The 14,649-nt window shown below is 44.5% G+C and overlaps 1 protein-coding gene across 1 annotated transcript; it reads left to right on the top strand.

Annotated features, from left to right (window-relative positions):
- Nucleotides 1-10,009: 10,009 nt before the first annotated feature.
- Nucleotides 10,010-13,287, top strand: LOC130204802 (protein boule-like). Its single transcript, XM_056431769.1, has 11 exons — nucleotides 10,010-10,033; nucleotides 10,737-10,934; nucleotides 11,485-11,576; nucleotides 11,699-11,753; nucleotides 11,871-11,946; nucleotides 12,091-12,239; nucleotides 12,416-12,486; nucleotides 12,595-12,634; nucleotides 12,725-12,841; nucleotides 12,965-13,057; nucleotides 13,147-13,287. Exons 1-11 carry the CDS (start codon nucleotides 10,010-10,012, stop codon nucleotides 13,285-13,287), a joined length of 1,056 nt encoding a protein of 351 aa, XP_056287744.1.
- The last annotated feature ends 1,362 nt before the right edge of the window (nucleotides 13,288-14,649 follow it).

Raw genomic sequence — 14,649 nt, 5'->3', positions numbered from 1 at the left:
CCCCTTTCATATTTAACGCAATGACACAAGAGTGATACGAATTCCAATAAGCACTTGTGTGTGTGTGTGTGTGCTTTGTGACTCCTAAAATGCCTTTTTTGTGTGCTTTTCCTTACTCTCTCCTTCCCGTCTCCTTCTTTCAGTATTTCCTGCCTTCCTTCCTTCCCCTCGTCTGTCTATCTGATATCTAACCATGAGTTTTTGAAGCTTAACTGGGATGTAAACATAGAGAGAGGAGGGAGTAGTAATCACACATGCACACAAATCAATACACACACTGGTTCACACACACACACACACACACACACACACCGATGAGTGTGTTCACGGATACAAATACATATACAAACCTTCAGACGGGCAGCATAGACTTGCAGCCTGCTAACAATTACAACAATTAGTGGTTCTGCGTTGCCAGCCGGCCACATGGCGGCCTGTGTATAATGTGACCGAATACAAATGTCATAACAGAAAAGGTTTGAGAAAAACAAGTTGCATTATAAACATGATGCCTGAGAGTCTCAGGTCTGCAGGAGGAAGGAGAGAGTTGGTGCGGCAGATACGGAGAACAGAGGAAGTCTGCACGTGAACCCAATCTTCTGCGAGCCCCAAATCCCTTTGTCTGCTTTTGTTTCTCACTTTTGAAATATTTATGTGCATCGTGGCTGCACAGATTGGTGTTGCAAGTTTGATATCCAGAGCTCGACCCCGAAGAGCCGGCAAGCCACAAAACCGATGCTGCAGCGTAGAGCAGAAGCGTACACGTGTCATATGATGGTGTGTGATCAGGGCTGCATGGCGCAGCACATGGTTAGAAGTCAAGGAAAAAACATTCACATCCACCCACGAAGAATAAGCAATTGCAATGGAGACTTGACCTTGAGGAGAAAAGAAATTTAAAAAAAGGCACAATAAAGGTCAAACGAGTGCGTGGTGCTCTGGTGGCGGCCGCGGTATCGTGTCCCACACTCAGGTGGGTCGGCAGCGATGGCTACCGCTGGATTGCAACACTCTAACTGGATTTACTCCGGACTAAAATAAGGTATGCGTGTGTGTGTGTGTATGTTGGTGTGTGTGTCATGATCACTGTCGTTAACGCACCATCATGCACGGATCAAAACTGGCCTTGCTTGTGCATTATTCTGTCAGAAACACACACACACTGTAACTTTCTTTCTGAAGACCAAACACAAAGGGCCTTTTCACAGGAGACATGTTGACCTGTCAGAGCAGGGAACGCCGAGGTGTAAATAACACAATGAGTGAGTTCCATTAAGCTGCTCCGTGGTTTTGTGCCCGCTGACTCTCTGTCACACTGTCATGTCCGACTGGGGACACTTGAATAGAACAAAACCGCCGTTAATGTTATTTGCGACACCTTTGCTTTTTCCTCCTGTGACAAGTCAAAATGTCCGCTGTGAAAGAAGAAAAGAAAAAAACAGGTCTTTTTGCAGGCGGCACTCTATTATTAGACTTCTTATTGTCACGTCTTCTGTGTCCACGTGGCCATTATTTCTTACAGCAGGTTTCTGGTTGAGGACTGATAAATGTCAAATAATCTGCACACAACAAAATGTGAAATATTTCATTCAAAACGTACCAACTTATTAATTAAAGTATTAATATTTAACATGCATTACATTTGCATAGAATGGCTATTTTATTTTATTCAGCAGTCCATTGGGGACCCGTGTGTTCTAGTACTTATTTCTGTATACTTATCAAGAGCAAAAGGTTTGACTTTCCCATCAATAAATGTCTTGAAGTTTGGGAGGTGGTCCCTCACCCGTGTCCCGCTGTTATTTCTCCATGTCCCCCCCCCTCCCCGTTTCCGGAGGCATGCATAGCTTTGAAGTGGCTCGCTGGTTACAAGCGCTCATCTCTATTATCTCCACTGTATCTCTGTGTGTATTTGTCTGGGAGGATATCGACCACGTGTCTCTCTCTCTCTCTCTCTCTCCGTCTGTCCTCTTCGATCTCTCCGGTCGTCTGTCTTCCTGGCAGGCAGCAGTCTATCCTACGCCGGGACTGAAGCCTCCTCGGCAGACAGCGAACCCTAATTTCATTAATTATAAACCAATATGCTGCTGGCGGCTCCTCTGGACTTTACCCAGCGCTGGCATCTGTTCCGAGCGAACACAGCGAGGGATGGAGGGAGGAGAAAACAAGGACATCTCTGACTCCCGCCATGGGTGAAGCGTGGTGCTGTGCGGGGGGAACGGATGGGTGGATGAGCGGGGCGGTCGGTGGGGTTGCTAAAGTTGGAGAGTGGGATGGCGTGGCATCGCTCCCACAGCCACGTTGGAAAAGATACGCAATATTTTTGACCCTTAATGAGAGTTTGATTGAAGAGCGACTATAATCCACAAAGGGTGAGTGTGAGGGGTGAAGGGCGGGGCAAACCAACACAGGGCTTTGACCCAGGAAACCACAGTTCATGTCCTGAGTGAAATCAAAGGTCAATGGGTCACAGGTTGTGGCTCAGGTGCCGAAAACAAAGGCTGGACGTCAGGTTTGAGTCAAAGAAAAAAAAAGGTTCAACATAAAAACTCAAAAGAACAATATGTAAGGAGGTCAGCTCAGGGCAGCTGATATTTATTCAATTTTGTTAAAAAAAAATGTACGTTCTTATTTCAAAACTGTGACGAGATTGTAGCCGTCACCCGTGGGTTTCCCCCCCAAGCACCAAGGATAGCCAGACAGCCGCGACGAGGTTCCGTCGGACGACATATTTATTATATTTATTGTATTAAACACACACACCGAGCAGACCGCAACACAACATGTCTGCTCCCTCTCCTCTCCCTCCAGCTCTGCTGCCCTTTTATACAAGCAGCATCGGCTGTTAACTGATTGCCAATCAATCAGCAGCCGAGGCCAGATTGGGGACAGCTACCACAAAAACAAACCGTGATTTTTTCCCCCGAACCTTCGCCAAGAGGTTTTTATTCGTTTCACAACATTAAGCAGGCGACATCGTGCGTTTCTGAAATGTATTTTTGAAACCAGAAACGTCGACGTCCATCGTAACGTGTGGTTTCTGCAGGAACGTACGAAACCCAACGGTTTATTTCTGGCGACTGGGTTGAATTCTTAGACGCGTTAAGTTAAATGATAGATGTCCATTTCTGGACGTTAACCAGCTCTGACCTGACACTTTCCATAAATTCACCAGGCACGACGTTTTTCTTCGTATTTCCATTGTCTTCAGAAAAACTAGCCACTCGTTTGACCCACAATTACATCCAGGGCCTTGGAACACATGTGTTGTTTTGTGGTTTTAGGAATTATGGAACTTTATTTTGTTGTCGTTTCACCTTCTAGTGCATCTCCAACTCTCGGTCACATCCTCCGTTACACCTTTGTGACGACACCTCAACATCTCCATTTGGGGATCCATCTTCCCTACGGCAACACCGTACGTCCAAACTCATGACTGACCTTGTTTTTTAAAAATCTAATACCACAGACCAACAAAAGAATGAGAAATGACAAAAGGCATGAAACAAAATACACATAAACAGGCAGTTAATTCCTCCACACCAGAACTGCACACCCTTTCACACAAACACAAATACACACAAGCATGCAATCAAAGTGCAAAAGCATGTTACTAAAGTGGAAGCCGTTTACTCCCTCATCGTTCATAAATTATACATGTAAACACACACATCCAAACACACAGGATCCCTGAGAAAAGGGCTCTGGTTTATATTTGCATTATATTTCTAAGTTGCAACACGAGGAAAATAACTGAATGATGAATATTAGTGTCGTTGTTGTTGGGAGTTCGCACCAAGCGGCAATAGTGGAATTTAAATCCAAAGAAAAAAAATGCATGAATTATTTACATTAGCAGGCAAATGGAAATTAGTTTTTTTTTTAGGGAAGAAAATAAAAAAGTGATTGATTATGACTCATGATAAAATACGGTGATGTACACATTTGGGCTTCCCAATACTACCGATAACTGCTGTGCTGTTTACTCACAACGCACAGGTCGTGTGCCGCTTCTGTATCGATGCTCTGAATGTCGTGTGAAGAACCTTTACTACTGTACCTGAAAAGCAACCCAAAGCAGCGATGGGAAAAGGTGAGCCACACTTCCTGTATATCGCAGAGCAGCTTTAATAAGATTTTCAGCTCTAATTAGAGTTAAGTCACTTAGTGTGTTGTAATGACGTTTGGCTCACAGAGCGGCAGACGCCGTCCGTCAGCCAAATGAAATATTAAACTGACCTACCGCTGGATTACCCGCACACGCGTGTGTCCGTGTGTCTTTCTGTGTGTGTGTGTGTGTGTGGACTCATATTTGTAGTTGTGTCAGGAGACCTCCATAGCGCACTGTGTGTCCATTCTCTGCCACATACAGTAAACACACACACAAGGAGAGACACACACACAAATTACTGACCTACATTCACGATACACAAACAACAGGGTGTCAGGAGGGGCAGGGCCACAAATGAGTGTGTGTGTGTGTGTTGGGGGGGGGGGGGGTGAAAGTCTGCAGGTGCACTGGGCCGTGAATCTAATGCAGAATTAGTGTTATCTGGCTGCCAAATAATTCATGATGCCGCAACCGAAACGATAGCAGAAGGACTCGAGTCGTCATCCCCTCGGTCTCCGTCGCTCTCCCCCGTGAACCATGTTTTATTCAAAATGTCACATGGAGCATAAACTAGTAAATAAGAACAGCTACAATTGGCATTTCTCTGCTCGGCTCCCGGAGGACTTTTAGGCCCGATTCCACATGAGATAAAAGGAAAAGAAGCGGCCTTGACTTATAAATAACCTTTTTCTGCAATTTTACAGAACTAAATACTTCATGTAGTGCCACACCCCTGAAGAAGAACCAGGTGACATGTTGTATTAAGAGTCTCAGAGACAATACAACGAGCTCCAGCTTGGACTTGACTTCACGTTGGACCTGCGACACAAAGGAATTAAGGGAGTTGTAGAAGAAGCAGCAAAAAGGAGACTTGGCTTCACTTTTAGTTCACTGGCCAGAGCCCAGTTGAGTGTGTTTACTTTATTGTAGGTCAGTGTGTGCACACACCCACTAACTATAGCCAGGGCCTCAGCGTATAAAACCCTAAATAATAGGTCTACATTTAGAGAAATCATCGGGTGTCGCTGTGGAATGCGACGCCATTGTGGTGAAGCGTTTTCACAAAAGAGCAAACAACCGCCGGGGAGAAGCCGGAGCGAGGGCGTTTTAGAATCAGCTGTTTGACTCGATGTTGTTTTAGAGGCCGTATAATTTTATTAGTACCACTTTGTGCTTTTTTTTTTTCCCCAAAATGTCGACTGTGAAAACTTTGTGACACCTGTGAAGTTACAACCACATTCTGGCCTGAAAGTGAAGGGGTTGTTTTTTTATTCCAGAGAGACGTGAATCCTCCAAAGGAGTCGTGTCGCCGCTGCACTGCCACCTCCCAGGTGCCGAGGACACGGCAGATGGGATAACAAAAGAGGCATATCACAAAACAGCAACAATGAAGAGTAACAGATAACACTCCAGCAATACTATAGTCACTTTAAGAAATATAACAAAATAGCCGTCGTCCATCCTCTCTCAACGCGAACTATTTTGCCCAAATACTGAACTGCTGAGACGGAGAACGATGTGTTCAAGTGTGTGCGGTAAAACATTTTCCTCGAGATTCCATCTACTATGAAGCCGGTTTCGATGTGCAGCATGGCATGAATACCGGTGGGAACACATTGGATATGCTGCACAGGCGACATACGATCTCTGTTTTGTCATGATAAACAAAAGTTGACAAGAAACACAGTCGATAGGAAAGCTTTACTCCCTCTGATGACCTAAACACACTCGCATGCAGACACACAGACACACACACACACGTGATTGCATATACACACATTCACACTCAAAGCCACATGTCTAAGTTGATCATATTTGCTAGTGGAGTCCTATGATTGCAGCATAAACAAAATGGAGCACAAAGAGGGAGGTCTGAGCCATGTAGTCACCTGGGTTTTCACAGACATGGAGGTGTGTGTTTGTGTGTGTTATGAGCGTGTGTGTGTGTGTGTGTGTTCCCTGTAATGAGAGACAACGGCCGACATCGCTGCGCTCCGCCGGACTACAAAGTCTTTTGTTGAACCATCACATCTTCCCCCAGAAAACCCACTGCCATTTAGAATAACAGATGAATAAATGGACGAGGGGGGAGAAGAAGAAGAAGAAGAAGAAGTAGAGGAAGAAGAAAGAAAAAAAACAGGAGACTGAAACCACAGTGGAACTCAGTAATGGTCAGCCGGGCCCACCACGCCTCAGCAAATGTTTGTCCTAACCTGTTATTTCTGGCATTGTACCGTCTCAAAGAGATCATTTTATTCTCCGAGAGGAATGCGGCGGCTATAAATAGTCTGGAGATGAAGGAGGGGAAATCAGAGATTTGTAGAGTAATTACAGAGCCGGAGTCGAACCCTTCTGTTATGGCTCATTTTTCATCGACCTCTGTCTCCACGACTGTCTGACTGACTGACCGACTGGGATGAAATGGCCGCGCTCTTGATGGGAAAAGCACGCCTGACCTGATATTTGACCTTTATTTCTGCTCAAGAGTTAAAAGAAAAAATGTTATGGGGAAATAACCTTTTTTGTTGTTGCTGTTGCTAAATGCGGAGTTGAATGAGAAGATGTTCCTCGCGTGAGAGAAACCACACGTGCGGCGTGGCGCTCGTCGTGGTTTTGATGACCCCGATTATCAGATGAGAAAAACACGTGTCGGTTCGGGGAGTCAGTCCTTCAGGTAAAACAAGTGACGGGAAATCAAAAGTAAAGCTCGGGAGAAAATAGAAGGAAATATCCCGTGCCATGCACATTACATTTTTAAACCCACTAATAAAAGGCTTTCAACACGTACACTCTTAACTCAAACATTTGACCCTGGCGCAGCTGAACCTTCTATATGTGGTTGTGACGAGATTGTAGCCGTCACCCGTGGGTTTCCCCCCCAAGCACAGCCGCAACGAGGTTCCATTGGACGACATATTTATTATATTTATTGTATTAAACACACACACACACACCGCGCAGACCGCAACACAACGCATCTGCTCCCTCTCCTCTCCCTCCAGCTCTGCTGCCCTTTTTATATGGGCAGCATCGGCTGCTGACTGGTTGACAATCAGTCAGAGCAGCTGACTGATTGTCAACCAGCCAGCAGCCGAGGCCAGATTGGGGACAGCTGCCACAGTGGTCACGCAGGAACGACTTTTAAAGAGAACAAGAACACGATATTACAGGACATCATGAACTCGTCACGACAAAGAGCCGATCTAAAACAGGCCATAATGTGCAGAACAAAGCTCCTTGAGCTTTTTGAAGAGCGATAGGGGGATTTAAAACGCTGTTTGCAAATGTATCCGCTCAATAGAAAATCAGAGAACAATTCCAGAGTCCTGTTTCCCCCTGTCGTGTGTTATTTATTCATTACTGGTGGCTTTTCTCTCAGTTGGAGACACTTTATAGGCTTTGTTCTGCTTTGTTGTGGTCTGAGGGAGGAGGGGGGAGAGGTGGAGGCCATAAGATGCAAATGACAGTGTTTCACGGCACTTTGTCGCCAATCATGGAGAAATTATAGCTCCGTGAGGCTCGTACGCAACATGTGAAGTGGCTTCTTGAGAGTCGAGAGTGAAGCTGTGCTGTAGCTCTGATTGTTCTCTGTGGATATATATATATACGTGGTTTTTTCTGATGAGTTTCCTGCCTGTGAAATCTCTCCAGCCATCCATTTATTTATTCAAATACCTAATCATTCATCATCAACCCATAGCGAGCAGCCATTCGTGAGCTTTCCAACAGTTGGGAATAAAGGACTCATATCAAGGGAAATATATTAAAAAACACATTTTTGTAATTGTAAATTGTTAGTTAGTAAGTTAATTATTTCAATTGTCACATTCTCAAATTAGATGGTGTGAAAATTACAATATGTGCTGAGTTAAGTAAACTGCTTTTAGTTGTACAACCCCACAGAGAGTAATACTTCCATGGCCCTCCTTTTTATTATCAGTTTTGAAAAGTGCATGAAGAAATTGTTCTATGCATAGAGAAATGTCGCCCTCGTGTGGACAGGATTCTGTACTGCACACATCTGGCTTTGAGTCCAGTTTACAACAATAACTTACGAGTAGGGCTGCAACTAACGATTATTTTGATAATCGATTAATCGGTTGATTATTCTATCGATTAATCGATTAATCGGATAAAAAAACGTTAATTTTCAACCCTTTATTCAAAACAGGGTCCGTACGGTCATGGAAAACCTGGAAAAGTCATGGAATTTTTAAATGGCTATTAGCAGGCCTAGAAAAGTAATTGAAAAAAATAAAATCCCAAAATATTTGGAAAACTAATGCAAATTTGTTTTATTCAAATTTTAATTTACACGGTATATATACGGTATGCTTTGGAATTCTCATTGTTAGTTTAAATACTACATCTTCTCACTTTGTCACGTATAGACAGTTTTCACAAAATGTTTAATCATGGAAATTTGGTTTAAAGTCATGGAAAGGTCCTGGAGATCCACTGGTCACCATGGTGATGAACCTGTTCACTGGTCACCATGGTGATGAACCGTCACAAACAGACTGACAGCTTTCCTCTCCTGAGCAGTGGTCCCCATGTGGCCCCGCCCCCTGAACAATATCAGAGACGCGTTCCGATTTATTATTATTTTCACCTGGCCCGCTGCGGTTGAGATTGCAGTGAGACGCGGAAAAAATGTGAAGTGGTGCTCTTCGCAATAAAACATCTTTGATGGACGTGTCGAGTCTCGGCCAATCAGCGTTCAGATGTCCACAGCGTTTGGGAAGTTAGGTTAGCTTAAATGTTAGTCCGCTACATCTGCTGCCGTCACGCTGCACGGTGTAGCGATACTAACAAAGTACCCGTACGTTAGAAACGATGTGATTTAGCATATTTTTAGTTTTGATACTTCATTAAAAGAGCGATCAGAGCGCACGCGCTGCTCCGCTCCGTTAAATGGTGTCTGCACGCGCAGCGCTCACAGCGAGTCGTGGCTTATCTCCGTTGCCTTTCTCCATGGAAACATATTTTCCGCTATCCGCCACAGAATAAATTACCACGTTTTCTATGTTATACTCTTGTGGAAATGCCACACATGTCGTGACATGTAGCACCCTGGTGTCTGGGTTCATAACGTCACCCGGAGGCGCACTTAGCTCCGTGAATGTCTCCGACGACATGAATGACTTCCGCATCCAGCGCCACGTGAGCAGCAGCAGCCAATTAGATTCATCAACAGAGGAGCAGCTCAGCGCTGATTGGCTCTCACAACGCAGCGTTCCTCTCCTCCCTCTCGCGCCGCTCTTGTTTCTCCTGCGCCGCTCTGCGCTCAACTCAACTTTGTTTATACTCCGTGACTTATTGAGCGCCGTAATAATCGCGCGACACAACGAATCGATAATGAAATTCGTTGCCAACTATTTTAATAATCGATTTTTATCGATTTTATCGATTCGTTGTTGCAGCCCTACTTACGAGACACTTTCAGATTTAAATTCGTTGCTCTTTATTATTTATTTCACTCATTTAGTATGTATTATAAATTTATATTATATTTACTACAATTTATTATTGACTACAAATTAAACTCAATGTAAATGTCATTGCTCCCCCACTGATGTGCCACAATTATTTATATACAGCTATTCACCTCCTTGGAAGATTTAGTTTCTATTGTCTGACTACTACACGAAAGGTGATAAATTTAACTAATCACGTGACTAATTCGGACTAATTCTAGCCTCAACTTTTTACCGGACGTCCCGCTCCACGTGACACACGGCGCGAGAGCGAGGCATTGATCAGGTCGCTCGGGTCGAGGTCACTCGCGAAGCAGGGGACCGCCAGTCAGCTCAACTATTATCGATAACTTATCGGGGCCATGTGCAAATCGTCATTATAACCAGCACGCTTCTTTCGGAGGCAGAAGTTACCCGGATGATGGAAGCGGAGAACCATAACGAGGTGAGTGACGACTTAACCGCCTCGGTCGCTAGCTAAACCAAAGTTATGCTAATTAAGTCACGTTCGTTAATCATACTTTATAAACGGGTTTCGCTCAGTTTATTTAAAATGAAAGCGGCATAAGTTACTGTTGGAAAAGTGGCAAATATATCGAAGTTAGCTTAGCTCGTAGCTGCATGGACACAGTGGAGCCTTTTGAGTGTAAAATAGTTTGTGTCATAATTAGCATTGTTATGTCTCTCTTGCTGATAAGCTACAAGAAAGCTAGCCAATGGGGGAAAACGAGACATTTATAATCATCTCAAGTGAAACAGTTGGCAGTAATGTCGCCACAGTGGCTCGTAGTGCAGTCATTACACCTCCATGACGCTTCGCCAATGTGAAACTCACTTCTGGCGTCACAGGCTGCAGGTGCATCGACCCAATCTGACTTAAAAGACTCCAGTGCCTTCTGTTTATTGTTTGTATGTGTTGCACTTCAATGCATGGTTAAGTACGTGGTAGTCACAGCTGATTGGCGATTCTCCTTTCATCCGCTTGGTGTGTCACAACAGAGCCTCCTATCCACATCACAGCAACTCTAAAACTCTTCTTGTGTACATCAAATGGGGTTAAGTACTCCTTTTAGGACTGAGTCCGAGTTCTCTGGCGGGAAAGTCCAGATTCGATCAGAGTAAAGTCGTTTGCTTCTTTACATTTGAAGCTCACGTCCAGCGGTCCGTTCCAGAACTGCAGCAGCTGCTCCTCCAGCCCAGAAATGCTGCCTCCAGGGAACCAGGATGACAACCCGACCCACTACCCCCACTGCCCCAGCACCGTTGCCCTCCGCCCCAGCAGCGATACCCTCCGCTCCGGCACAGTTATCCCCAATAGGATTTTTGTTGGGGGAATTGACTACAAGGTGAGAGCATAAAAGTTACTGGCAGGCAAACGGCAGTGTTTGGTCACGATGTGCATCGTGCACAGGAGCCCGACTGGGACTCAGTAATAACTGATTTCTCGACATATAACTTTCTCTCTCCATTTTGCAAATGCAGTCAGAATCCTACTTGAGTCCCAATGTTTACATTTTAGTGATCAAAAAGAAGATCTACCAGTGTGCTGCGCCATTCCCCATCGCTCTCTCTCTCTCATATCATATCCCACCAGCTGTCCACCGGCTTATAAAGGCATACGATGTAAAAAAATATTTCTAAATTAATACAATGTTGACAATCACATCTCAGTCGTTATTGTTCCTTGAACTTCAGCACATTAAGTGGTTTAGGATCCACCTGCTTTTTGTCTTTTAACATCATTTATTCTAAACGTTGCCCCCTTGTTCTGTCGCCTCCCAATTTGAATCTTCGCGGTACATTTAGTCTAAATTACTGGCTGCTCAGTGATCTGAAATTATTCATTCTGGAAATATAGCATTGATGTAACAGTAAGTGTGCGTGTGTTTTATGAAGGTTAATGAGAGCGACCTGCGACACGTCTTCTCCCAACACGGAGCAGTAAAAGAGGTGAAGATTGTCATAGATCGCTCAGGAATGTCAAAGGGGTGAGTTGATGTCATCATTACTGTTATATACAGTTGGTGACTATCCTTTATTTTTTAGCGTTAATGGACACATGGATACCCTCATCTGGTTAAAACCACTCTAATTCTGTTTCTTTGAACAGATACGGCTTTGTGACATTTGAGACCCAAGATGATGTTATGAAGATCCTTCATGATGTAAGTCTATTGAAGTATCCTGCAACTAAACGTAAAGCACGTAATAATAATGTAGCTTATCTGCTGAAATCTATTGTCTAATGCAGCATTTTCTTCCCTCGACTCCTAATATTAAAGGCTAAAGGAGTCTGTTTTAAAGACAAGAAGCTCAGCATCGGTCAGGCTGTCCGCAGGCAGCAAGTTTTAGTGCAAAGTAAGTCGACTCGGCATTCCCCTGATCCCACACTGGGAGGTCCTGGCTTCTCTCGAATGGTTTCTAGGCCACAAGGGGACTAAATAGTGTGCAATGGTTTTGAAACACAAAGTCTAATGTTCTGTGGCGTCCTTCTTTTCGCAGCCAAGAGTCCCCTCGTGACCTTCCTTGACTCCGCCGTGCCTCGGCCGATGTCCTGTGAGAACACGTCCGCAGGCCTTCCTTACATCTACCACAACGGAGTGGCCTACTTCCAGTGCCCCAACATGAGCCCTCTCTCCCACCACTGGCCGGTCAGTCCTCCCTCATATCACACCCACCTCACACTGGACTCAAAGAGCCACGATAAACCCAAGTCATTCAAACTAAAGTTGAAGTAAATGTGCTTCACTAGCTTCTCTCCATGTGAAGGGCAGTTGGTGAAGCGAGCCCCACGATGAATGGATGATTATTTGGTGTTTTCTTGCAGCCTGCCCCTCCAGTGATGCTCCCTCAGTCCCATCAGCCTGTCTACCAGCAACCGGCCTATCACCACCACCAGGTCCGCCAGCCTCCAGTGACCCACCGACGTGTCGCCTTGTCACCATGTAACGAGAACACAGGGGATTTGTACTTTATTTATCTGCTTTCTGTCCTCCTCACCCTCTCCCAGTGCGCCCCAAACCAGTACCAGTGGAACGTCGTCCAGGTAGGCGAAATGAAGGCAATCCTTCTTATTTGAGTTCAGGAACATTTTGCCAATGTCATTTGACCTGCCGTGAATGTTCGGTTGTTCCAGGCGCCGATGCCCCCCAGTCCGGTCGTGTACTCCCAGCAGTCAGAATATCTGTATCAACCGGCTGATGGAGGTCCCGTCCCGCCTCCTCCGCCCGCCATGGAGGACGCCCCACCAGAGGTACCGATCCACCGCCACACTCCATTCCCTGTGAATCCACTCGCACAAGGCGTCGTTTTGAACTGGATTGAGTTTTCATTCAACCCGTTCGGCTCTCTTTGTCGCGTTCTCGCCGTCTTCCAGTTCACGGAGCCCCCGGTGCTGCAGGCGTACCCGCTTTACCCTCCGAGAGCCGACGGCATGGCCCCCTTTGTTCTGCAACACGGCCACAGAAAGGTAAAGAAGAAAGTCACCGGTGTGTTTGCGTGTCGCTCTCCACTCCTGCAAACCATCACAGAGTCCTTCCGCCGCCTCCTTCTCTCCAGGATCTGATGTTCCCACATGCGCCGCTCCACCTGAAGCCAAAGCACCGCCGCTTCAGCCCCCACAAGGACTACCACTACGCGCCAGAAGCAGCGGAGCCACCAGACGCCTCCAGGCTTCACACTCAGCCGCCTCTCATGTAGGCTCAACACACCGCCGCTGGTCAGGGGACAGATCCCTCTCCGATAGAAGAGATATCGATGTGATCAATAATCTATCCGGTGCCGTACAACATAACGATGTATGTTTCACGACATGAGAGGTTTCTCAGCCAGAGTTCCTTCGTGCGGTTGGATGATTGAGGTCACAAACTCAGAAATTAACAACAAATTAGCAATGATACCAAATTATTTCAGTAAAATCATTTACTGTCGTATTTTCCATAAGAACACAAAAACTAAACATGTCTTAAAATACAGTATAATAAATAATGCAGGTTTGTGATGTAGTCAGGAGACGGCTACAACATTTAAATGCATTTAGGTATTCTTTTTATAAACTCAATTTAATTTTAAACCTAAAAGAAATCGAACTAAAACTTGACTTTAAATCTGTGAAGAGTACATTTAGGCTCAGATTGACCGTCTTAAAAATGTCACTTGAACATAACTTGAACTCCTTTCTTGTTTTTAATGAACAATCACTTTTTTGGGGGGTTATGGCGCCGCGATGACGCAATAGCAGGAATCTCTTCGCTCCATGCTCACATATTTAGCCGTTTTTGACGGCACAGCTCACCCATGGATGTGTAGCGGTTACTTAGCAATTTTATATATCAGGAATCATAATTTTATATTTGGAAATATAAAATAGATTAGAATACAGAGTTACATCATCACATTTCCTCGAGCTCGCTCTCAAGTTTCTTCAGAAATAAAGCAGGAATAACATTTGTTGGCAGATGAGACAATTCTCTCAAAGGTCGTGTGTTCCTTGTCGTTTGTAAATCAGTTGGCCCGTTACTTTTCTCGTATTATAAAAGTTCATGTAGTTTAGCGGTTTACACATATTTATCACACCTGCCCTGGAAGTAAATATGGATAATATTACATTTGAAAGATCTTTTTATTTTTGTATTTTTATATATTCCCCGAGATATTTTATAGCAAATCTACTCATTCCTTTTATTCCCCTGTTATTTGTTCAGTTTGACATATTTGTGCCATAATTCAGGTGAAATGTTGTCTTTTTCAGTGTGTTTTCATGATATTGTGCTTCTTGTTTTATTGTATTAACGACTCTTCTCAGGTTTTATCCGCTTTTGAAAGCCGACAGTGAAATGAATAACGCAATCTAAAATATGTTTGTGATTTGTTTCCATATTCTTCAAGAGCAATGAACCTATTTAATGCTTTAAAACTGAATATCACCCGACAACCAATCGTCTGCTTTAGTTCAGTGTGTCTCCAGTTCTTGAATGGAAATAAATGTTTCCTTGGCGTAGTGGCTGTGTTTTGCATTCATATGAAACAAATTGTGATTGATTTCTATATATTTTTGTCAAT

Source organism: Pseudoliparis swirei, chromosome 14 (assembly GCF_029220125.1).
Source record: "Pseudoliparis swirei isolate HS2019 ecotype Mariana Trench chromosome 14, NWPU_hadal_v1, whole genome shotgun sequence".
Lineage (NCBI taxonomy): Eukaryota > Metazoa > Chordata > Actinopteri > Perciformes > Liparidae > Pseudoliparis > Pseudoliparis swirei.
This window is presented reverse-complemented; position numbering and strand designations above follow the sequence as displayed.